Source organism: Manacus candei, unplaced genomic scaffold (assembly GCF_025592945.1).
Source record: "Manacus candei isolate 608988 ecotype Guabito, Panama unplaced genomic scaffold, ASM2559294v1 h1tg000109l, whole genome shotgun sequence".
NCBI classification, from domain to species: Eukaryota; Metazoa; Chordata; class Aves; order Passeriformes; family Pipridae; genus Manacus; species Manacus candei.
The window spans coordinates 3,673,030-3,697,161 of record NW_026138157.1 but is presented as its reverse complement, the minus strand read 5'-3'; the positions used below and the strand labels follow the sequence as shown (position 1 = coordinate 3,697,161).

General features: G+C 39.3%; 2 protein-coding genes across 5 annotated transcripts in view; one reads left to right on the top strand and one right to left on the bottom strand.

Annotated features, from left to right (window-relative positions):
• The first annotated feature begins 217 nt into the window (after window positions 1-217).
• CCNK (cyclin K) lies at window positions 218-19,889 on the top strand. Of its 3 annotated transcripts, XM_051769577.1 has the most exons (12): window positions 218-361; window positions 2,147-2,413; window positions 3,418-3,499; window positions 4,098-4,229; window positions 5,052-5,157; window positions 5,299-5,356; window positions 7,478-7,647; window positions 9,121-9,407; window positions 13,440-13,473; window positions 14,063-14,137; window positions 16,293-16,921; window positions 19,774-19,889. In XM_051769577.1, the coding sequence occupies exons 2-11, from the start codon at window positions 2,217-2,219 to the stop codon at window positions 16,913-16,915; spliced, it is 1,764 nt and encodes a 587-aa protein (XP_051625537.1). In that variant the 5' UTR covers window positions 218-361; window positions 2,147-2,216; the 3' UTR covers window positions 16,916-16,921; window positions 19,774-19,889. The 3 variants fall into 3 exon arrangements, with proteins under 3 accessions (XP_051625537.1, XP_051625535.1, XP_051625536.1); XM_051769575.1 differs by lacking the exon at window positions 19,774-19,889 and having other exon boundaries at window positions 16,293-17,616; XM_051769576.1 differs by lacking the exons at window positions 218-361; window positions 19,774-19,889 and adding an exon at window positions 416-564 and having other exon boundaries at window positions 16,293-17,616.
• Window positions 17,449-24,132, bottom strand: part of CCDC85C (coiled-coil domain containing 85C) — a 111,101-nt gene continuing 104,417 nt past the window's right edge. For both annotated transcript variants that reach the window (XM_051769595.1, XM_051769594.1), the window contains 2 exons: window positions 23,057-23,155; window positions 17,449-21,470 (listed from right to left, as the gene is read on the bottom strand). In XM_051769595.1, coding sequence (XP_051625555.1) covers window positions 21,381-21,470; window positions 23,057-23,155 — 189 coding nt within the window. In that variant the 3' untranslated portion in view covers window positions 17,449-21,380. The remainder of the gene's footprint in view (window positions 21,471-23,056; window positions 23,156-24,132) is intronic.

Here is a 24,132-nt window from a genome sequence, read left to right as displayed (position 1 = left end):
GCAGGGACCAATCCGCGGCCAGCACCGCACCGGCAGCCTTTTGAAAGGGCACGGCATTTAAACCCGCCTCGGCATTTCTATTGGCTAGTGCAGCTGGCAATCTTCCCCTTCCGGCTCTCTGATTGGTCTACCTCAGGGTTGCGTCAACGCGTCGCGCGCCCGCCGGGGCTCGGAGGCCATTGGAGGGGACGAAATTGGGCGGGGAGGGGTGTCGTCCTCGCGCTAGACGCCCTTCCGGCGCGATGACGCAGCGCGCAGCCTAGCCTGGCTCCCAAGATGGCGGCGCGCAGGGCGCGGAGGCCGCGCTGCCGCTGAGAGGTCCCTCGCTCCGGTGCCGTCCCCGCCGCTCCCCGTGGACCCTGTGAGTGCACGGGGCCCGCCCGGGCCGAGACCCGCCGCCAGCGGAACGGAGAGAGGGAGTGGGGACGACCGCGGTGGGGAACGAGCGCCTCCGCGGGCACCGGCAGCGCCGTGTGCGGCAGGCGGGCGGGTCTGGGAGGGGCTGAGCAGAGCTCGGGGCTGCAGGGGACGGAGCCGTGCTCGCGGTCGGCGGGGTCGTCCCAGGTAAGGTGGAAAAAAAGCCGCGATCGAGCTCCAGAGCTCCCCTCCGGATTAATGGGGCGCGTAAAGAGACAAGGAAAAGCTTTCGTTGTTCTTCCCGGGCGGTGCGGGCTGGATTGGGACCTTGGAGATGGTTCGTTTGGGATGTTTGCGGGGTGATGGTTTTCATTCATTCCCAGTTCTGTGATCGGAAATGCTTTCGGCGCTTATAGAAGCGGATCATGTCGCGTCGGGCGCTTTCGATGTTAATTGTTTTTTAAGCTGTTTAGATGTTAGGAAGTGAAATAAGTCGTAAAGAAGAAGAACCCTAGCAGTAGTAAAAAATAGCACTTTTTCTAGTAAATAGGATGAGTATGTGCGCTCGTGGCACGGCGCGCTTTTGTTGGCTCTGGAAAAAGTTTTTAGTAGCCATTTCCTTTTTTTTTGGTGGCAGTTTTCGTCTGTCTGTGACCGACAACACGCGTTGTGAAGGTCCTTCCGAAGCCATCGTGGGGCAAAGACAGGTTCCTTTATTCTGGAAAAGAGAAAGTTTTTGGAGTTGAGCGAGGTGCTGACTGTCGGCATCGGAGGTTTTTTTGGCCGTTCACGTGATCTCTCTTCCGTTTTCGGAAGAGAAACGTCTGGAAAAGCAACAGCTTGATTATAAGAGTTTCACGTTTGTTTTTTTTTTTCTGTGGCTGTTCAGCACAGAACGAATATATTGCATCATGTGTTAATCACTATTTGTTATGCAAACCCTTGCAGGTGACTGCAGTAAAATGCATAGTATCTGTAGTTTGTGGAATTGCAGTGAGAGTGGTTTTGTGCCTGAAAGAAATATAGACAGCAAGTCTTCATTCTGTCTTTAAATTGAGGCGTGATTGAACATCGGTCATAATTCAGACACCAGAAAGCTGCTGCAGAGCTTTGTGATCCGAGTGTTTGTACACAAAGTGCCGGCTGGCACAGTCTGGGAGTGTAATCAACTGCCTTGTTTTGAGGCTGATTTTAGATGCCTCCTTACCCTGAAAACTTACACCAGTTGTCTTGATTTTGGTATCTGAAGGAACACTGGTTTTGTTACTTTTTTTCCTTCAAGTAAACACAAGTGCAGATCACTTTCCAAAGCTTTCTGCTCAGCAGTTGCTCCTCTTAGCACCAGGGATATCCGTGAGAGCAGGCAGGTATTTAAACGGACGTTCAGACTCACCTCACCAATTGGTTTCGGGTTACCAATAGTGAGTAGATCCCCCCCAGATTTTCAAATCTTGCTGCTGCCATCACTGAATTGTTTTTTCCCTATTCTTATGGACAAAGTAGGTGGAAATTATTCTACTAAGAAGTAGCAGATATTGTTTATTATGCATTCATGAAATTTCTTTACTAAATAGAGAATAGCAAGGATAACCTATGGCTGTTTCTTTGATTGTGTTTGCAGTATATGGCGAGGATAAGGGCAAGGTTATTTATTACTTGTCTTTGAGCACAAAAAAAGTCCTTTCCAATGGGCAAGATTAAACGCTACTCCTCTTCACTCTTCTTTGAGTAAGGGGTGGGGGGAAAGTCCTCTCCATTTTTAACGAAATCCTTTTGTCTTTTCTTAAAGGTCCTGAAGCGACTCTCTGGAGATACCCTTTTTGAAAACTTAAAAAGCAAGGACAATTCTGTTTTAATAAATGAAGGAGAATAAAGAAAATTCCAGCCCTTCTGTAAACTTGGCAAACCTGGACCATACAAAGCCATGTTGGTACTGGGATAAGAAAGATTTGGCACATACTCCATCCCAGCTAGAAGGGCTTGATCCAGCTACTGAGGCTCGATACCGCAGGGAGGGGGCCAGATTCATATTCGATGTGGGAACACGTTTAGGGCTGTATCCTTTAAACTCAAGTTGGTGTGAAATGTTTGTATGAATGGTGGGTTTTCAGAATAAAACGTACGAGAAGTGTCCCATGCTCAGTTAGCTGTTCAACCATTTTTGAATCATTTATAAAAAATATTTTTGTGTTTACTTGCCTTTTGATTGAATGTTTTCCTGCACAATTTTTATCCGTTCCTTGGATAAACAAGGTTGCAACTGAACCATTTTGGCAACAGAGAAGTAAGATGATACAGACTTGCCAATTAAGGATAACTTTTGTCAGTTATGAAACTCAATGTCTTAGTATATTAATTTGTGTAACTTCTCAAATTTTGAATTTTGCACTCGTTTTTCTATGGATTGTGCATCTGAGACTTCCAACCTCTGCCTCCTCAGTCTTGGTTTATGGTGGCTGGTTTTTTGTTCCGTTGATTTGAGATTTACAACTTTGTACATGTTAGTAAGTCCTCCCAACTGTCCCACTCTCTCATGGACAGCCACTTAAATTTTCTGCTTCCTATTTTTCTATGCTTCTTTTAATCTCCTTAGTTCTTCGTTTAATAAAACGTGGTGAAAATTAAATTTTACTGTTCTTAAAGAGAAGGTTTTATTTGCATTTGTAGTTGTGAATAGTTAGTACTTTCCTCCACACCAACACTTCAATGTGAAGTGATAATTGTTCTGTTCCTTCATGTACCTACTGCTGGTTTTGACCTTCTCTAGAGCAGGTACAGCGTAACACAAGGATGACCTTGTGTGGATCCTTCTGTGGGACTTTGCACACCTCCAGTAAATGCTTTAGGTATCTACTGCATCTAGGCTGAATCAGTATTTACACAGCTTTAGGGAGGTTTGTGGCTTTTTTTTTCTAAAGCTCCTGTTTTACTTGCAGCGTTTTCTAACTGGTCACTGAACAGCCAATTACTTGAGGTACTTGATAAAGCAGAATCCTTCATGTATGTTTGGTTTTAAATTTGTTTTATGTCCTGTTTGAAAGTCCTTATCCTGCACCACAGACATTATGATACTCTAGCAACTGGAATAATTTATTTCCATCGGTTTTATATGTTTCATTCCTTCAAACAGTTTCCAAGATATGTAAGTATTTAGAATATTGATGACTTAATTCAGTGATTGCACTAGGAATGGACTACTTGAAATTCTGATTAATCACTTGGTTACTACTGCTGTCCACCCTTCTGAATGATGGGAAATAAACATTTTGTCTTTTAATCATTACAGCTTAAAATACACTGTTCTTGCTTGTTTACACATTTCTGTTTACACTTAGAAGAATATTGACATTGCAGTTATGTCTTACTGAGACTGTTCTTTGAGAATAGTAACAGCTATAGTGCTGGCACTTCTGTGTTTGCTGAAAGGAAAAAAAGAAGTGTAATACCATCTTAAAACTACTTGACAGACAATGCTGAACCAGGACAAATTGTGCTTTGGTTTTCTGACCTTGAAATGAAATTTTATAAAATGGATAGTCCTCCAAAATCTGTATCTTTCCTTTGAGAAAGTAGAAGTTTAAATTACCACTTTATTAAAATTGGAAATTAATATGCACATTAAGTCTTTCCTGGGAGACTTCTGCTGAGCTGTTAATGGAAACTGACAGTGCTTTTACAATGCTATACTATATTGCATATCTACATGTAGACAACTTTTTGAAAGCACTTTGGTTTTTTAGGTGACAGGAGCCTGCTGTCTGTTCCTAGCGGGAAAGGTTGAAGAAACACCTAAGAAATGTAAAGATATAATTAAAACAGCTCGAAGCTTGCTAAATGATGTACAGTTTGGGCAGTTTGGAGATGACCCAAAGGTAAAAATATTCATGTTGAAATTATTTCATCCTGTTGTAGTCCAGCAAAGTGGCATATGTTCTTTAGAGCACTGGCTGATTTTCAGTTGTTCTAAATTAAATTAGATGTTCAGCATGCATTTATGTCTCTTCTGGGTGAAGTGATGGGTAGCTATGAAAGTAATTCTTCCTAATACGAGTAGCTTTGGGAGCTTACTGGAATAATTGTTTTTATAAAAAATTTACATTTTATTTAATGTAAGTTCTGGTGTTATTTTGCAAATCAAAGGAAATTTGAGTAATGTTGGTCAGAGCGAGAAATGTCATCAAGACATAACTCATATTTAACAATCTTAATGTGATTTTAGGAAGCAATTAATAGCAAATCTTAAGAGAACTAGATCTCAGAAGTATTGAGAAGTTTCCTGTATAGGGTATTGACTTAGCAAAACTATGCTTCTCAAAATTTCCTTGTTATAAATAACAGAAGTTGCTGAAACTCATGAGAGCAATGTGATGAGAGCTTACATTTGTATTGTGATTTTGTGTATTCGGCACTTCCGTGCTGTGTCTGATTCAGTTCATTCTGCTGTGGAGAAAAAGGAATTCTAAGCCCCACATCCCCTGTCCTCCCTCAAATAAAAGTGAAGAAAAGGTATCTTGGTTTAAAATAATATTTTAAGTTGGAGAGATTTCTGTTCTCCTTGGAGACAAACCCTAATCAAGCAAAAGCAGACAACCATCATTGTCTGGAGGTGCTGTGTAGTCATGCTCTACACTAGCATAAAATATCTCTGGGTAAAAGGCGGAATAACACTGTGGTTACCTTGTAACATTCTCTAGGAAGAAGTGATGGTGCTTGAAAGAATCTTACTACAAACAATAAAGTTTGATTTGCAAGTGGAACATCCATACCAATTTCTTCTCAAGTATGCCAAACAACTCAAAGGTAAAATATTGCAAGCTGGGCAAGTAATGCCTGTTATTAATTTTCAGAACTTAGTATACATTAACAGTACAAGAATATTCTATTTCAAACTATTTGTCCCTCCTGATTTTATTTCTTAATTTTTATCTGCTTGTTTTTCAGGAGACAAAAATAAAATTCAAAAACTGGTTCAAATGGCATGGACATTTGTCAATGACAGGTAAGGTAGTCTAGGAAGCTTTTTGAAAGTGAAATAGTTACTGTTGCTAACTTTGTTGTGAGATTAGATATTTCTTTGACAAAAGTTTCTTATTTGTTTTCTGCTTGTCACGTGTTTTCCTTGTCGTGTTCATCATTTTTTCTTTCCATCGTTACCATGATAGTTCCATTGACCACAGAATTCAGAATGAGTACAGAAGTAGACTATTAAGAACTTTGCAATTTTGTGGTAGTGATTTAATGCTGCATTAAAAAAAAAAAAAAAGTTAAGTTTGAAAGGGCCAAAGCAAATTGTAGATCTCCAGGATAGAAGCTGGTGTCTTGCCCAGTCTGTGATATGTAGCACATTCTGAGAAAAAGAAGTCATTTCTCAATTCCATCATGTTGATCAATGTATTTTTAATGTGGTATTTTGGTAATAGTGAGGTAGCCATTAAATTCAATAAGGAATACGGTTCTTAGTACTAATTTACAATTTCTTGAATAATGAATTTGTAATACAAGGACTATATCAATTAGCAGGAGTGTGTATAGAAGCACTTCTCATGTGTAGTGTCCTATTAAAAAAAACCCAACCAAAACAACTCGACACACTTTAGTCTTGTTAAGGAGGATTCCACAGAGCTGGGCAAGTTAATTCACTGAGGATGCTTAAATGTAATTTTTCATTTCCGTAGCAAACTCTTAAGAAAATGTGTAAAGTGGCCTGACTGCTCAGAAATGGTAAATACATGGCTTTCAGTCAGTCATGGCTACAGCAGTAGAACATCATAAAAAAGAGGTGTATTTCTATTCATGTGCCTGATTTGAATTTGCCTTGTATAGGTTCACATTCTGTAAATATCACCTGAACTGTCCAAATTAATTTGAGGAAAATTAATGTGTATCTCAAGAGATGTTTACTTCAGCTGCTGTCAGTCTTGCAGGTGATGATCTTACAGGTGGAACAAAATTATGGCATGACTGTCACTGCTAAGTTTGTCAGGGAAAACTGCTGTAGTGTATCCATCAAAATTTTGGCACTATTGTACTTGGAATTAGATAGTGTTTAATAATTTTTAAAACTGAATAATTAAAGAAAATGCACTTCAGAAAAACACTTGTATGGAGTTGGAGGGATCATTCCAAATAATGCCTAATACTTACCTCCGTTCTGAAGAGGCTGTGCTGTGCTTACTTAATAAGCACCTTGTTAGAAGTTTACTTGTTTTCTAGGATCCTGGGACAATAATTCTGTACTTTGCACTACAGACCTTTAGAATAGGGGATTGTGTTCTTAGCACAGCCTCAGTGAATTCACAAAAACTCAGCTGGCTAGCTGGATCTAAAATTCATAAGTAGACCATATGTTACAGAATCTACAGAGAAAAAAGAAAAAAGGGAAAAGAGAGAAAAAGTATTTCAAAATTTAAAATTGGTACCAGGAAATAGTAACTTTGATTATGACAGAAACTTATGAGTTAATATGAATAATACTAATAATATGAGTTATTTTATCATTAGCTTTAACAAAAGCTATTCAAGAGATAATCTTTACAGCTTGGTCTAGAACTCGCATTGACCTTACAAGTTGCTTTACAAGTTCATGTTGGCTGTTCTGTGGGTTTGGGGGTTTTTTTTAGTACTTGTTTACATTTTATTGACAAACATTTGGAAACTAAAATCCAGTGTGGGTAGCATTCCTTTACCAGTGCAATGCAGTGGCAGCACACAGTTGTGTAGTAATGAACATGAACACTATATTTAATGAACACTACAGGTGAGACTGTAGCTGCCCATACTTGAAATATAATGCTGTCTTTTCCCTCTTTTTCCATATAGTGTTATGTTTTGTGGTTTTAAACCCCAAACTTGATGTTCTTGTGTGTTGTATTGCTTCTGTAGACTGATTACCTCTCTATTATTTGTGTAAAATTACCTTGTTTCATGATAGTGGTAGCACAGAAACAGTTTAGTTTTGTAAACTCTTCTGTTTAATAAGGCTCTCAATGCCCAAGACATTAAAAGTGTGGTGGGGATTTTATACACTGTCAGTTATAGCTGTTGTACATTAAAGTGTTGTACTTTGACATTTGGGTAATCTTCAGGGTTGTGTTTTGTTTTGGTTTATTTTATATTCTAGTCTCTGCACCACCCTGTCCCTGCAGTGGGAGCCTGAGATCATAGCTGTTGCAGTTATGTACTTAGCAGGACGTTTGTGTAAGTTTGAAATACAAGAATGGACATCAAAACCAATGTACAGACGATGGTGGGAGCAGTTTGTCCAAGATGTTCCTGTTGATGTTTTGGAAGGTATGAAAACCGTTTACCACAAACAGAGGAGTATTTCTTTTAACTGTGTGACCTAGGTCATAAATAAATGCAATTTGCTTTTTATCTGGGTTTTAGTCTAAATAATTATGTGTCGAGTGTGTAACTCGGGTAGTATGTGCTATACCTTAACCGGGTTTTAAATTGAACTTACTAGACTGGCTTAATCTAGAAGCATACTTACTCATCATGATTAGTCTTCTGGTTAATATTTGCTTTACAGCTTGGTTAGTTTATAAATCGTCATGGTATGTTTTCAATTTTTTAATGATTCCCTTCTCCCCATTTTAAATGTGACTCTACAAACACTGGAACTAATGGAGCCTGGTTTCCAGTGGTTTTCTCACTGATAATTGACCTCTGACTGAATTATGCTAGGTTAGGGGTTTTTTCGTGAATTCATTATGGGGGATGAATTCAGATAGAGGATGAGTTATGGATCTTTTTTATCAATACAGCTCTCTTAAACTTGTCCTCTTGAGGGAGAGAACCCCAGGAAGTTCATAAAATAAAGCAAGACCTTTCTTGACTCTGTTTAGGAAATTGTGGTCATGTGGCCACTCGTTTGTCTTCATTAAAATTTTTATTGACTTAGAAGTGTCAGGCTAAGCATGCTTTAGTACCGTGAATTGCTTTAGAAATATTCTCTAAAATTTATGGTTGTCACAATCTGGCATTGCATTCTAGGAAATTAGAACACTATGTGTTGCTGTTTAGGTGCTTTAGCCTTTGTTGCTCTTAGAATTTAGGTGAATACCTTACAGTTCTGATTTTTTAAATGGTTACTTGCTTTGGCTTTATTGCAGCTTTTTTTCAAAGTTCCTTCACTTTCAGATAGATCCTCCTCTAAATCCATGTCAAAGAGGGTTGTAGAATGAGAATTTCTGCAGTTTCTGCTATAGCAATAGTGAATGCTTATGGAAAGAGCTCATTTGGCTTTTTTTAGGAAGGTTTTCTTTTCTTAAGTGCTGTTATTGCACCTGGTTATCAGTTGGATCTACATGTTTTCTTGCAGACCTTTAGCTCCTAACGTGTTGGAAGAAGACATTTGGTCCTTTACTTAGCTTCCTGAAACTTTTTTGACTGGCCTAACTAGATGTGTATCTTTTAGCATATAATCATTTTTCACTCCCTTTCTTGCTGTATTGCAATATTGTTAACATGGTTACCTGGCTCTCCAGGCACACAATAATGATATACAATGTATTAATACCAAGACACTGTGTTTTTCTGAAAGGTGTGCACATACATCTACATATTGTTCAACATAGGCAGAAGAAACTCAGAAATGCAAGTATAAATTGAAAATTAGTCTGTTTAAGAAAAGTCAAATCTGTGTTCATTGTAACACAGATTTGCAATGAATTTTTCCAGAGTTGATAATTGTGTGTTAAATGTACACTTGTACATGAAAATGGTATAATACTTTGGATTTCTTTTTTCATTATTATTAAGATATCTGTCATCAGATCCTGGATCTGTACTCACAAGGAAAACAGCAAATGCCTCATCATACTCCTCACCAGTTGCAGCAGCCACCATCTCTTCAATCTACACCCCAGGCACCTACAGTACAGCAGTCCCAGCAGTCCCAGAGTTCAGAGCAATCACAGACTCAGCAGCAAAAAGAGTCGCAACAGTCAGCACAGCAACAGCAGCAGCAGCAGCAGCAAACACAAGCACAGCAATCTAAAAAGCCCTCTCCCCAGTCAAGTCCTCCTAGACAGACTAAAAGACCAGCAGTAAGTTGAACTTTAACTTTCAACTTATTTTCAGGCTGATCTGATGCCCACTTGATTTGAAGGCCACAGTGTGCAGCAGACTTGTGTTTGCTTTAAGAACGAGCCTGGTAATTAATTTTATATGGTAGATTTTCATTGGTTATATAGCAAGTATGTTAATGCAGAACAGCCTTTACAGTTTTGGCATATCACATTCTTATTCCACTTCAGGCAAAACCAGTGGAGAAATAGCATGAGCTATTAAGGCTCTTGGTGTTTGTGGTTCTGTGCTATCAAACTTTCTTGTTTTCTCTGTTAAGCAGCCATGGTTTAGGGAAGGTTTCTTGTGCTACACCTGAATGTAGAGATGTGCATAATGATGATGAAGACGTTGACTCTTTGATTGCAAATTTTAAGAGAACAGTGGCCTCTAAAATAAAAGTGTGTCAAAATTCCTAAAAACAGACTTTCAAAATAATCTAATAACAGTAGAAGCCTAAATATTCATCATACTTTAAAGTCTCACTTTGTCCGTACTATCACTTCATAATAAGTGGTCCATTAGCAGTTGGATAGTATCACAAAGTACTCTGAAAGCTTTTCCACAGTCATCAAGTTCAAATTAACCTTTCAGACTTTAATCTACACTTTTTAGGATTATTTTTTATTCACTTTAAAGTTATCCCAAGAAAGGGCGAAAGTGTTACCCAAATCTTCTTGCATGTACTTAGCAAGAGGAGTGCTTTCTGAAGTAAAATCTTTGGAACAAGTCTATGTAGGAAGTAAATTTTGTACAGCTTTTACAGCTTTTGCTCTAACTTGTAATTAATGTGGGCCCAAACTAGAGAACAGACATTGGGGGGAAAAAAATCAAACCAACCTAAAAACCAAATAAAACCAAAAACCGTGAGGAAGCAGCAAATGCTCGAATGCTTGAATGAAATGGATTTGGAAGGGTGTAGCATCTTCAGGATAGCAGCCTCCCAAAAAAGACAAAAACAAAACTCTGTAAAATGTTGATCTTGTAATTGCAAAATACAACCTACTACAGGAAGACCCCTGCACTGAAATTTTTAGTTGTTTCACTGAACTTTAGCACTGTGCAGGATAGAAAGCTGATAACGTGTTATTCAGCTTGAAAATTGTGAGAGCTCTTCATAGGTATTGTGTATTTCTTTTCATGCTTTTATGCCATCAGCACAAATTCTGTTTGCGTTGTCAGACCTCTAGGGCAGGGAACTCTCTTGGCACATCAGAAACTAGCAATAACAATTTGGTTTTTTTGATGTGCATCCATTGGATGTTGTTATGAATGCCTGTTCATTCACGTATCAGCCTTTACAGTACTACTGATTTTGCCCCATCACATGTTCTAATGAACTACCTCATGGAAAAAAGTGATGCCTTTTGCATGAATACTATCTGTTGTTCTTTAACAACCACCTTTGGTCAAGCTATCAGAGAAACTTAGCTTTTCTTGAAATTAGTTTGAGATCTATCACCTAATAATTAAGGAAGTAAATAGCACAGAGAAAAAGTTAAATCCTAGTACACTGTAGTCATATACAACAAATAAAAAGCAAACTGGGAGTCAACAGGAGTTTTGTAGGAATACAGCACAAACAGAACAAATTGGAGAAAAGCAAATATGGTGATCTGAAATTGTTCTTTTTCCAGAAAGCAGTCTGGGAGAACAAGATGTGTGGTGTTTGAAAGATTTACTTGGTGCTTCTAAAATGTTCTTCAGTTAGATGTACCATAAACCTTACTTAAAAATCTTTGCCTCCTTCTGTAAATGCTTTGCATGACATCTTTGGTTTGTGCAGAACAGAAATACACTTTGTTCCTGAAGGCCAGATTTTCAGTTTACATGAACTCTTAGAACTCTGTTACCTTCTACTGAGCCAAGATACTTTCAAGCAGCTGAGGCATTGGCCCATGACTTACAGACCCACACCAGATGTCTAAAGCATCTGCACATCCTTTGCATCTCTAGTGGTGAAGAGTGCTCAAACTTTCAGTTGATTTCACTAAAAATATATTATGAATCATTAGATGTAAATAGTTCATTTAGTTGGATTAAACTAGAAATTGTTAGTGGGAACAATTTTAATGCACTAGAAATAGCAGTGAAAGAACAGCTCCATTGTGGTTTGAATTGAGCTGAAAGTATTAAATATCCATCAGAATGCTAATAAATAAGGTTGATTATTATTATTTATTATGACCCTGGGATGTCCTGGCTGGGCAAATACAAACTACAATACGGTAGAAGGACCAAATAAATGCTCATCTCTATTTTAGCAGCTGCCATTAGAGGTGATTTAAATGTTTATAGATTTTGGTTTTGTTGCTGCTTGATTCTTTTTTTTTTTCTTTCTTTTTTCTTTAGCATAAATACAGTTTAAACTGATGTTTGCTTTTCTGTCACACGAGTTATTTGGCTTCAGTTGCTTCTTGTTCCATTCTAATGGTGTACCTCAATTATGTTATTTTTTTAACATTGTTCCATGTTAACAAATGCACAGTAATTTGATTTCTTATCACCTGATCAACTGATTTCACAGAATGACTGATTTTTGGAAAAGGTCCAATCAGTAGTGGAGATTTGCTTCTGTTTGAAAGTGCAGGAAGAGCTGATGTTTGTGTGCAGTTTTACAGGCAAGGAATTAGTTTAGTGCTAGAAAGTCAAGAAAAGACCACCCAAGTAAAATGAAGGCAGCAGATGAGTTTGTGAGAGTCACCAAGAAAAAAGTATGTGTGTTTGAAATAGAAAGATAAAGATTGTCCTTAAAAAGCTGGAAAGCAGCTGGAAGGTGTCTGGAAAATTGAAATGACTATCAAAGGAATATAAGAAAGAGGTTGCCTCAAACAGGCAAAAATGGGACAGCAAAAATTTTGAGAATACCTATCAGAATTAAGGAAAATTTGTTGTTTAAGTTGAATTGAAATGTATGTCCATTCTTGCTGTGGAAAGTGAAGGCAACAGAGCAACAGTTTGTGAAGGTAAAGCTACTAGAGGTAAATAGTCCCTTGAAAAACCCTTTTCATTGAAAAAACGAAGAAGCTGTGTACCATGCCCCTCTGACCTTTATCATTAATTTTAAATACATTTGTACTTAAAATTTCAGTTAAGTTTTCTGCTTTTCTCTGAGACCATTAAGTTGTCATCTCAGTGGGACTGTGTAATCCAGAAAGATTTTTTCTTGCTTCATTATCTGAGGTTCTTTAAAAAAACTACAGTACACCAACAACCAAACAAACAAGAAAAAAAACCAACCAAAAACTTGTGATTGGAAAGATGATGTGTGATTTTTTGGGTTTTGCTCAGAGTGCATACATTTTTTTTGCAGGCATAACATTTGTTTTTTATACAATGCTTTCCATCTGAAGGCTTCTGAAATGTTCTATGCTATGCAACACTTTCACTGCCCTCCTGTCTTGGTAAATAAAGCATAAAGGCCTGAAGTGATTTTGGCAAAGGTTGAGTGACAGGTCAAAGCAGAACCTGGAATAGAGGCCAGGTCTCTTGTTTTCAGCTCAGTGAGCAGCGTACCAGACCATGACAGATGTGCAGTGGATGATAAGTACATTAAATGAGATGCAATACTCCACAGTGAGAACAGCAGAAAATGCTCTCTCTAAAATACCTGTTATTTTTCCAGCCTTCTCATTCTGCCAGTTGAGCTGGGCTTTGCCAGTGTGATTTGACTTTATTCAGTGTTTGTCTTGCATCTATCTAAAGACACCATAGAATCATTTAGGTTGGAAAAGAGCTTTAGGTCATTGACTCTAACTGTTAAAATGCTGCACTGTCAAGTCCACCACCAAACCATTTCCCCAAGTGCCACATCTACGTGTCTTTAATACCTTCAGGGATGGTGACTCAACCACAATATCTGACCACCCTTTCCATGATGAAATTTTGCCTAATATCCAATCTAAACCACTCTTGGAACAACTTGGGTCTGTTTCCTCTTGTCCTGTTTACCTGGGAAAAGAGACTGATTGTAATGGTCTTATTTTAATCTTATTTTTTCCCTCTCCAAACAGGCTGTATCTCCAAAAGAAGAAACAAAGACAGCAGGTAAATATTAGTATTCTATTCATATTGCTTCCATTTTGCTGTTTGAACTAGAATAAGTCATTTGCTGACATGCACTTTGTTTGCTTACAGGCTTGGCAATTCTAAACTATTTGATCCTGATAATGCATCTTTAAACATATACTTTAAATATATTTTTTTAGAAGTTCCTAGCTGCAGAACTTGAAATAATTGAGTATAACTGTGCCTCAAGGGTCTCATAATACAGTCTTAATTCAGTCAACTTCTGAGATCTGTTTCAACTATTTACAAGTTAAAGTTTTGGGCTAGAAAACATGTACTTGCTCATCTTCAGTTACATACTGTTATTGGAGCAGTTTGTCTCTATTTAAAGTTGTTTGGACTTGTGGGCATGGGTTCTTTTGGAAGACTTGTATGGGATACTTGATGCCACTTGATTTATACAAAGATGATTTTAGTTTTCTCTATTAAACATACCTAGTATATAGGATTTCCACTGTACTTCTGTGTAGTGTAATATGATATGATAATCATTAGTGTGAGACCAGAGTTGGAATTTGGAAAATATTGCAGAGCAATAACCAATTAGGAACTGACAAATGTTTTTTAGAACCACCGCCACCATCTAAAATTTCTAAAATTGAAACTTCACATCCACCAATACCTCCTGCACATCCCCCTCCAGGTAAGCTTTTATTTTCTTCAGCACATTTACTCTTGTTGTTAATTGCCTTGCTTTTCATCCAGGTCATGGTAGGTAACAGTGTGGGGGCAGGGGATTGTTGCTTTGATTAATCAGCTTGGCAAGTTAAAATGTAAGTTCAATTTCATGTTACTAGCACAGGCTTTTCCAGACAGAAGTAAAAAACTTATGATGGAAACAAGACTATACTGGGTGGACAAGGGCAAAACAAAGCTGCAACTCTTAAAGGCCTAGGAGACTGAAACTAATTGTCAATAGCAGGCTAGAAGGGACTCGTGATCTCAAAAGGAAGGCAGATGCCATATTAGATTACTAGATGGGCTTCCAGCTGTCCTGTAGAAGTCCTCCGTGCATCTGTATTCCTATACTTCTGTAGTATAGGAATTCTGCAGGTGTGTCACTTCTAAATACAAGGGATGCATTCTTTGCTGCACATCAGATGACTTTTATCTGCCAGAGAACAGTAACACTGCACACATGCCTTATGTTTGCCAAATAAACTGTACTGTTGTAAAAATGTGCTTCCAGCGCCTTGATGCATTAGCTGTCCTTCCAGTGACCCTTAAATATGACATAAATATTTTACAGACCACGGTCCATAATGTAACTGTAAGATGACAGCTCAGAACAGGAAAGTACAAGAGAGAAAAGCAGTGCTCTGAAATACAGTAGGACCATTTTTCCCAGCTGTTAAAATCTAATGAAGAATGAAGGGTTTTTTCTAAATACCATGTTCATTATTCCTTCAGTTGTAAAATCTTGAATGCACATCTTGCATTCAGAATGGTTCTGAAAATAAGCAAATGGGGAAATTACTGCCTGCTATAATTTAGGAGCTAGAAGTCATTGAAATCATAGGTACCACAGCCAGCGTACCCACCTTGCATGGTTGATTATGTGGCTGTCCTAGGGGATGACTTTGCTGTTAAAATTATCACTGTTTAGATAAGGTAAATCCTACATAGGCAGGTAATAGATTTATTTCCCTTGTTATCTAAAATTTTCCTCTTTGAATTTGTTTCTACAAAAATATGATTGTATGAGTTTTGAAACATTTTCAGAATAGTCTTTAAAGGGCAACTCTGTGGAAAAATCAGGTGAAAACCAAGAATGCATATTGACAAAATAAACACAAGTACTAGGAGATGGCTTTATCTCAAATTTTGTTTCACACTGACAGTTTAGTATGCCACCAGAAATGGCTGCCCTATACCTGCTTCTAAATAACTTTTCTTACTGAACAATGTTTTAGATGCTTATATATATGAGCAAGATGGAGGTCAAGATGCCCCAAAATCTTTTTTGTTGGCCATTTGAATACTGACTCTGTCCATACAGAGAGGTTGCTATTAGGTCAGTCATCCTAGGGGTATTATTTACTTTATAGAGTCTGCATCAAGAGGAAGGAAAAAAAATTCTTATTTAAAGAGAAGACAGCTTAAAACATGTCCTTTCCAGAAGTGGCCAAGTATAATTCTTTAAAATGCTGACCTTTTTATGAACTTCTTCAGAGTATCAGGTGCTGAGTTCCCTGAAACTAATCAGTGGAACAAAGCTGATAAGATTTTATGTCCTTCTTACTTACCCTCCGGTTTTCCTTTTGTCTTTCTTTTGGTAAACAGGTGTAGAACTGAGTGTTAAAGACTTGAGACTTTGGTCTGTGTTCTCAAATAATATTTCCCAATATGGGAGGCAGGTGAAGTGCAGAGGGTAATCCCAGGATACCTCCTGGACTATCAAAGAGGTAGAAAGGAGGCCTAGACTAAAGAAGATGGAAGCACTGATCAAAAGATTTTTGGTACCTTGGATCCCATGACTTTTTAAATCCACTAGTTGTGATTCCATCCATCCAGTCTGCTAATTCTGCTGATTGTACAACAATATGTAAATTACAAAAAAATAGTAATAGGAAAGGAAGCTGAATTTAACTATTAGAATGGGAAAAGCTGACCTTGAAGCTTTGTTAGGCAGCTTAGTTGTTTTTCAGTGACCTAAGAAGGTCTGACTGGATACCATGTGGCACTCAGAGACCTAGAGAATTGAGTTCTCTTTTGCTATGTTAACTGGAAGAAAAATACAAAGTATTGAGAAGCTGTTATTGCCACTTCAAAAAAATAAATGAAATTTTCTTTTCCAGAGCGGAAGCCTCCTTTGACAACTGCAGTTTCAATGGGAGAACCAGAGCAATCTACTACTGTGGACTCAGTAGATATGCCAAAGGTCCAGATTCCTCCCCCTGCTCATCCTGCCCCAGTACATCAACCTCCACCTCTGCCACATCGTCCCCCACCCCCACCCCCCACCAGTTATATTACAGGGATGTCTACTACAAATTCTTACATGTCAGGGGAGGGTTATCAAAGTCTTCAGTCAATGATGAAAACAGAAGGACCAACATACGGAGCTTTACCACCAGCCTATGGACCACCAACTCATCTACCATATCATCCTCATGTCTATCCTCCCAACCCTCCACCACCAGTTCCACCTCCTCCCCCTGCTTCTTTCCCCCCACCCAATATTCCACCTCCTACTCCTGGATATCCTCCTCCACCTACATACAATCCTAATTTCCCACCTCCAAGACTGCCTCCAACTCATGCAGTACCACCTCATCCACCTCCAGGGCTGGGAATGCCACCAGCTAGTTACCCCCCACCTACTGTTCCCCCAGGTGGACAGCCACCTGTCCCACCTCCAATTCCACCACCTGGTATGCCACCTGTAGCAGGACTGGGACGTGCTACGTGGATGAGATAGCATGAGGTAATTTGCACGATACCTTTATGTTGACTAGGCAGGAGTAGCTAGCCAAAACCTACATTGTAAAGATGAAGAGGAGGGTAATCTGTATAATTTAGATGAAGAAATGAGAGTAAATGAAAATTTAGCTGATCTGTTTGCAGTATTGTTTATGGTGAGTTATATAGGCTTTTAGATTTTAATCAGCTTTGCAGTATCTATTCTAACTTTATACATTTGACTTAAGTTTAAATTGTCTTGACTTATTCCAGCACTGGATTACTTTGTACTAGCAAAACCAGCCATATTGGCTCAATTATATCAGTAAGAAGAAAATTTCCTTCTAGAAATCAGTGCCTAATTTGAGTATCAAAATAGCCAGATACCATGATATGTGATCTATAATAAGAAACTTCATTTTTAGTAATAATTAAAAGAACATGATGTCAAGCATGAAAGCTGCTTTATTTAAGGGAGATTCTGAATGCTAGCTGACTGGAATAATTTTGAGGTGTTTGCCTTGCTGATAGTTTTGGTTTGGAATGTACTGGTATCTTAAAATATTGTATGTTTACACCTATTTGCAAATTCCTGTACATAATATATATATATTTTCTAAGTGTTGAAGTCTGAATGTAACAGCCTACTGTGATGTACATCATAGTTATAAATGGGACTACTTTGTTCACTCTACCCAAATAAAATTGGTTCTGAATTTAGTGGATTTCCAGATTCTTCATATTAGTTCAGAATTCACAACTATGGTACTTACTGCAAGATATTTCAGCAGTGGTCTCCCAAATCTTATTCATCAGTTTATTTAAAAAGAATGTATTTTATTTTATTCAGCTAGAAGTATACACTATCACAATCAATTTCTTACTTCATTTTTACTAAAATATTTCAAATGAATGTTTTACACACATTATCAAAAAAATCTGTACTATTACTTTCCCTCCCCAAAAAAGCCAGAGTGGTTCAATAATAGGTAAAAACGCGTGCTAAGGTCTAAAGAATTTTGCTATATACACAACAGCAGGTGCTAACTTTTCCAGTTCATTGTAATTCATATACAGAAAATATAGCAGGGCTGTAAGATCACAGGTTTAACAGAAATCAAACTTTAAACTGATTTCTAAAGCAGCACAAATAGACTTTCCCCACATTATGAAAAATATACAATTTTATCACTTTACAGTCATGCACTTTGAAAAAGATCAGTAGTACTCTTCCCCCACAGTTTCTAGAAAGATAAAAGGTCACTTTAACACTGATTTCTTATAATATCTAATATTTGGATAAAAATGTGCCATTCTCAAACAAGGTTGTGCTCGGCAGTCTTATCAAGGTGCGAAGAGCCAACTGAAGCTGGTTACACTGCAGCATTTCAGGAACTGTTAGGAAAATGCTGCTTACTTCAGTCACTCCAACAAAAGTCAAGGATGTGATTTTACTTTCCTTAAGCAAGCAAAGTCCTTTTGTAAACAGTGGATGCTTTCTTTGCCAGAGGATTGCAGAACCCAGGGCTTCAGTCTTGAGGAAATTATCTTGGGCTATTGCGCCAAATATATCAATTTAATGGCCACTATTTCAAGGGATGCTCTCCTCCAACTTAATGTACAAAGCTCCTCAGGTAGTTTTCACTGGAGACTTAGCACATAGTGAATTTAAATATGCATATAAAATACCTTTTTAAACAGCTGAAAATTCAGCACCCAAGTCATCCCGTAAAGTCATTGATCATCATTTTACCCCAGGAAGACACTTTATAGCTCAAATAGAGCTAAGTATGATGAGTAGCAAGCCTAAAAACCTCCGAACAGTAACACCCCAAGGTACAGCACTGTTGTGTTCTTCTGCAAATTCAGTGATGCACATCTTATATTGAAGATGATGCTGCCAAATAGAATCTTAAAAAATCAATGGGCAGTACCCTAAGTATAAAGGTTGTTCAGATGAATTGCTGGCTACCCTGTAAACTGGCTCTCCAAGATTACTGAATTGACCTCAATTGCAGCACTGTTTCCCCTGGAGGTGAGATCTGCAGGTAGAACAAAACAAGCTTTGCTTGAAGTCATTGAATAGACTTTGAGAGAAATTTGATAGCAGGAAATATTTGAATGGGAATTACATAGCTGGTGAGACCAGTAGTCTGATTAATGTAGCTCTTCTCTTGTTGAGAGGACCTGCTAGCCTAATGTACCCCTTAAACAGCAAGCATGTCATCAACACAGTTAACTCTCTTTAAGTGCTGGCAACATTTGCGTTGCTTTAGTTAAAATTCACTGACATAAATTAACCTTGTTCCAAATATACTTAAATTCTCTGCTTAATCCAGTGATTAGATGCCATCAAAATTAAAATGGGCTTTCAAGCAGGTAGATTAAAGTAACCCTGTTTGACATTAGATGTTAAGAAAGAGTGATACCTCTGCTTTGCATCACCTTTTCTGGTATGGAAATCTCAAGGTACAAATTGTACAGCAGGAAGACAAGTAATTGTCAATGGTGACTAGAAACTGGAGGTCAAAACAGAAAGCGAAGATGGGGAAATCCAGAATCCTCTAAAGTTCCTGTGCCTTAAGGACACAGTCAGACTCTAGAATGGATTTTTCCAGACTCCATGGGATGTAAATACTATTAGACTGAGAGCTAGCTAGCTCAGTGTTCACTGACTGAGCAATAGTAAGAAATCTACTGGTGAGTGTGTGAGTGAGAATATGCGCTTGCATTTTGGGGGTGGCTCTTGGTTGTTTTCAAATAACCTACTCGACTGTTACATTTTTATTTCTGCAATGAATAATGACGTGGTTCTTACTCTTATGGGTTACTGTGTATTTCGGTTGTATTCCTTCTCTATTTTCTTACTGGTTACAGGTTTCGGCTCTGACACTGCAAATTCTTCACCCAGGCAGCTAGTTTATTGTACGCCATAGGACCAATTACCTTTCATAAGTTGCAGCATGGGCTCCTTGGTATTGTATCGGTGCTCCTTGTTAATACAATACCACAAGTCAAGAACTCAACTGGTAGAACAAATTAATTTAAGAGGAAGAACCTGTCCAGCTAATTCAGCTGTCTGTAGCTGTGACTGATTCTTACAGACAATAAAAGGAAAGGAATGGTGTTTGAGGTCATTACATCTTCAAAATAATCACTAAAATCAATGCAACTTTTGAAGAGGAGGCTTTGATCTTTTCACATGCCTGTCTTTAAAATTATGTTACAGAAATGAGTTCTAATAACGAAGCCCCACTTCCTTGGACTATTGGGAAAGAACATCTAATGAAATACAGGGACAGCTGCTGTGACAACTTGGAAAAGGAGGGAGTCAAATTCTTACAACTACACAGGCAGCTACTCCACAATAGCAAAATATAAGTCCTATTGTTTTATATACAACCATTTGAAGAAGGAAAAACTCACTTGTTTTGGTTCATTCACAAAAATAAAGCTTGAATGGCAGGAAGCAGTCTCACCTGACAGCCCGTGTTTATGGAGTTTTTATTCAGCTCTGCAAGGTTGTTGTTTGGTTACCTTACACAGGAACCAGTATAGGTGAGGGATCCAGCAAGAACATTAAAAAAACCCACCCAAATCTTCCTTATGTGAAAGATGAGCTGCTCTTGAAGATCCTGTGAAAGCCATAAGCACTGCTAGGATGGCAGTTTTTGCTGAATTACTTTGTAGTGAAAGCTTTACAGGAAAAGTGTTGCCATATTTGTAGGGAATACTGGTGTGTGGCTAAATGACTTCATTCACATTACAACTGCAGAAATCTTGTGTCATTTGTTCATGAAAAATAGTTCATTAACAGCTGATACAGAGTCTCAAGCCTTTCTGTACGCTTGTGTGATGAGCACCACCATACAAAGTATGGTGGTACAAGTGTTTTTAGCTTGCCACTCAATGTTTTACACAGAGCCTTGTGAAAACAGTTGCATGTCATTCTTCAAAAGAAGGACCTCCAAAAAAAGTGTTAGCAGCTCATGAACTTGGCAGGCAGTAAGCCAGTGAATTTGACTTGCATTTTCCTTGGAAAGTGCTGCCTGGAGCCACTAACCCAGCTATGAATCACTGACAAGTGGGTGGACAGGAGCAGTACAAACGGTGACTTCTCCGCAGGTCAAGGGTTCTTCTTGTTCCTCTTAGAAATTCTCTGGAGTTAGTTAATTCTACAAACAGACCATTACAACAAAGCAGATTTGGACTACAATACAAATGATGCAAGTCTGGCATTATTGGATGGTTACCCATTGAACAGTAGTTCCAGAGCACCACAGCCTGGAAATCAGGCCTTTAGCTGCCATATTTACACTATTGTTACAAAAAAAAGCTGGGGAAAAAAAAAAAAAAGAAGAAGAAAAAGGAAACCCTGAAAAAAACTCAACCCCAAATCCTAAAGAACAGGCAGCCAGAAACACTGAGCTCTGCCTCTTTAGTCTTCACAGAATCCATCACTTCCAGTCACCAGTATGGTGTTCCTACAAGGGACCCTTGAACTGGTTTCCTGACAGATGTTGCCTGATGGAGGGTTTGGAGCTCGCAGCATCACCCAGCTTTCGCCAGACAACCTGTAAGAAAAAATAAAGTCATGGGGGAGAGAAGACAGGGATTAAAAAAACCCAAACATCAAAGCCTCTGAGGAATTGCAGTATTTTTTTAATTGCAATTGAAGTCAAAACCAGCCCTTTCCTGGAACTGGGCTGCAATTCTCAGTAGGGACACTGGATGGCATCTGTGCACCACTTTCCAAGAAAAGAAACCATTGATGCATTTTTCTAATTAGTCCCTCTTGAAATTAGAACCGTTTTTGCCTGGGGTAATAGTATAAAACAAATACACTAGATTCAGAAGTTAAGTTCAATGGAAGGTCAACCCTGCCATGCTCACAGAAAAGATGCTACCATGAACAGAAAAGATAATGAAAAAGATAATGATTAAAATTATATACACATGACTTTCTAAAAACATACATTTTATCCCTCTAGGGCCACTGGGGTAAGGGAGACTATTTAAAAAAAAACCAAACTGCAAAACACTGCCTTGAATCTACATAAAATGAATATTTAAAGAAAAAACAGCTGATGAGAGACAAATAGAAACGAGTCAATTCTGGAGGATGAAGTTATGGTATTTTACCTTTCCCCTAGCATAGCTATAAGGGACTGTGGCATCAATATCCTAAAAAGCAGGCTCTCATTTACTCTGGTCTTGGCTCTGCTTATAGGGATCCAGCAACCAAAGTGAAGTGCCTCCGCCCTTGCCAAGGATGCTCGGAGTGATTTAGCTCTGCGAGATGCACTTGTGTTCTTTCTACCCTCCTTTTAGGATTGAGGTGTATTTCAGAATTTAAAACAGAGCATTAGGCTCCTCTCAGCTGCTGGGAGGCACTAAATGATGCCACTTGGGCTGACCTCCAGCGTGGGCTTTAAAAAAAGAAGGCTCATAAGCATCATCCTCCCTGCTGTGGGCAGTCGAACAGCACATCCCCAAGTGTAGGCATCGTGCAGCTCGGGCTGTGCTCTAGCAGAAATCCCAAACTCTTTGTTCAAAGCCAGAGCGTGGCCAAGGTGCTTTGAGGCTGGAGGCAATGCCACGACAGCAGACACCCAGCAGACACCTCAGAGCAGTGGTTTGGTACAAACACTCACCATAGAGGATGTGGCCAGCTCAGTTAACAGTGTGGTTGCCCAAAACAGTGCCAGTGCTAATAGCACCCCACATATCATAACAAGAAAATTCTCCCTCTGATGTTATCTTATGGTTTAGGCTCAAACCCATTCAAGCTGTTCGGCTTTAAAGGTGGCAATCAATTGCTGCTTGGCCCAAACCACATCCCTAATGGCACAGGTGGAGACAACTGCTAAGAGGACTCTCCTAGCCGGGGAGAGCCCCTTGCACATCTCTCGGTCAGCTACAAGAGCTACTCCACAGCCTTGAAGGCAGCAAAGTGGGAACTATCTGCTGAGCAAAGGCTGCTCCGTGCAGTGAACAAGGCACTCGTTACAGACACCCAAAACAGTGGTCAGCAGAGCCTCCACTCTTCCCTTGTGCCTGTAGGCCTCACAAGGCTTACACACAGCAGATCCCTGCTCCTCCATACTTCCAACAAATGACCACAAAAGGAACCCCAAGAGTTGCTGAGAGGAGTTATTACATTGCACATTTCGCGAACAATCGCCTTCTCCTTTTCACTTAGGTCTTCTTCATAATTGTCTTGCATTTGCCTGTCCAGATTTTCATGGACCTCAAGGACCTACAAAAAAACAATAATAAAAAAAGCATTATGATCCTCAAATAATTATTTGTGTCCCTGAGAACACCAATAACAAGTATTTAAACTGGCAGGATTCACAAAGCCTCAAGACGAGCAAGGACGAGCACGACACCAAGCTCAGCACCTCCATCCTCCCTGTTCCCCTGCGATGTCCTGCCTCTGTCCCACCACCTGCATGTTGTTGCTGCTGCCACAGTCCTGGGGGACCATGTGACAATTGGCAGCAAATTGCCTGTGTCCACAAGCACATCTCTTCCAGGAAGGCTGCTGGTAGCCCCAAGTTCCAGGCAGCCCCCCAACAAGGCAGCCCCCCAGCAATTTGTGCTCCCTCCTTTCCCGTCTTTCACAGGAGTAGGGCTACTCTACTCCCTCCTACTAATCCAAGTCATGGGGCAACTGCAGTGAGCCCAGACCAGCAGCCTTTAGGTCTGACGGTGTTTTGGCCTTCAGGGAAAGAAGGGAACAAAGGTTTGTACCACTGAAAATCCCACTGTGCAGCTGAAGTGTGTGGTCTTCGATCAGCCACGAATTTGCAGATCTTAAACAAACATGGCTAATTTCACTCACCTCTTGGCTGAAAATTGTTTCTAACTCAGTTTCTCAAGGGAGAAATGGAGGCCCACAGTGACAGCAAGAGTTGGGCTGTTATAATAGAACCCTCGGACCCTGAGATGCCTATGTGATTCCCAGCTCTCTCCCACTCCCTCTTTGAACTGGTTGCAGCCAGGCTGTGAAGGGGACGGAAACAGGATGGGGAATAAAACTACTGCCTCCCAGGCCCCTGCGTGATGACTGCAACTCTCTGAAGGTGCCATCCCCATTAAGTGCCAGGATGATTCCGGGCCACCATCTCCTTATGCCACGGGTACCCTCTGAAGATGGAGCTGATCACTTCAACACCCTGAGCTTTACTTGAATCTCCATCAGCACCACTTCCACTCACAATGCACACATGT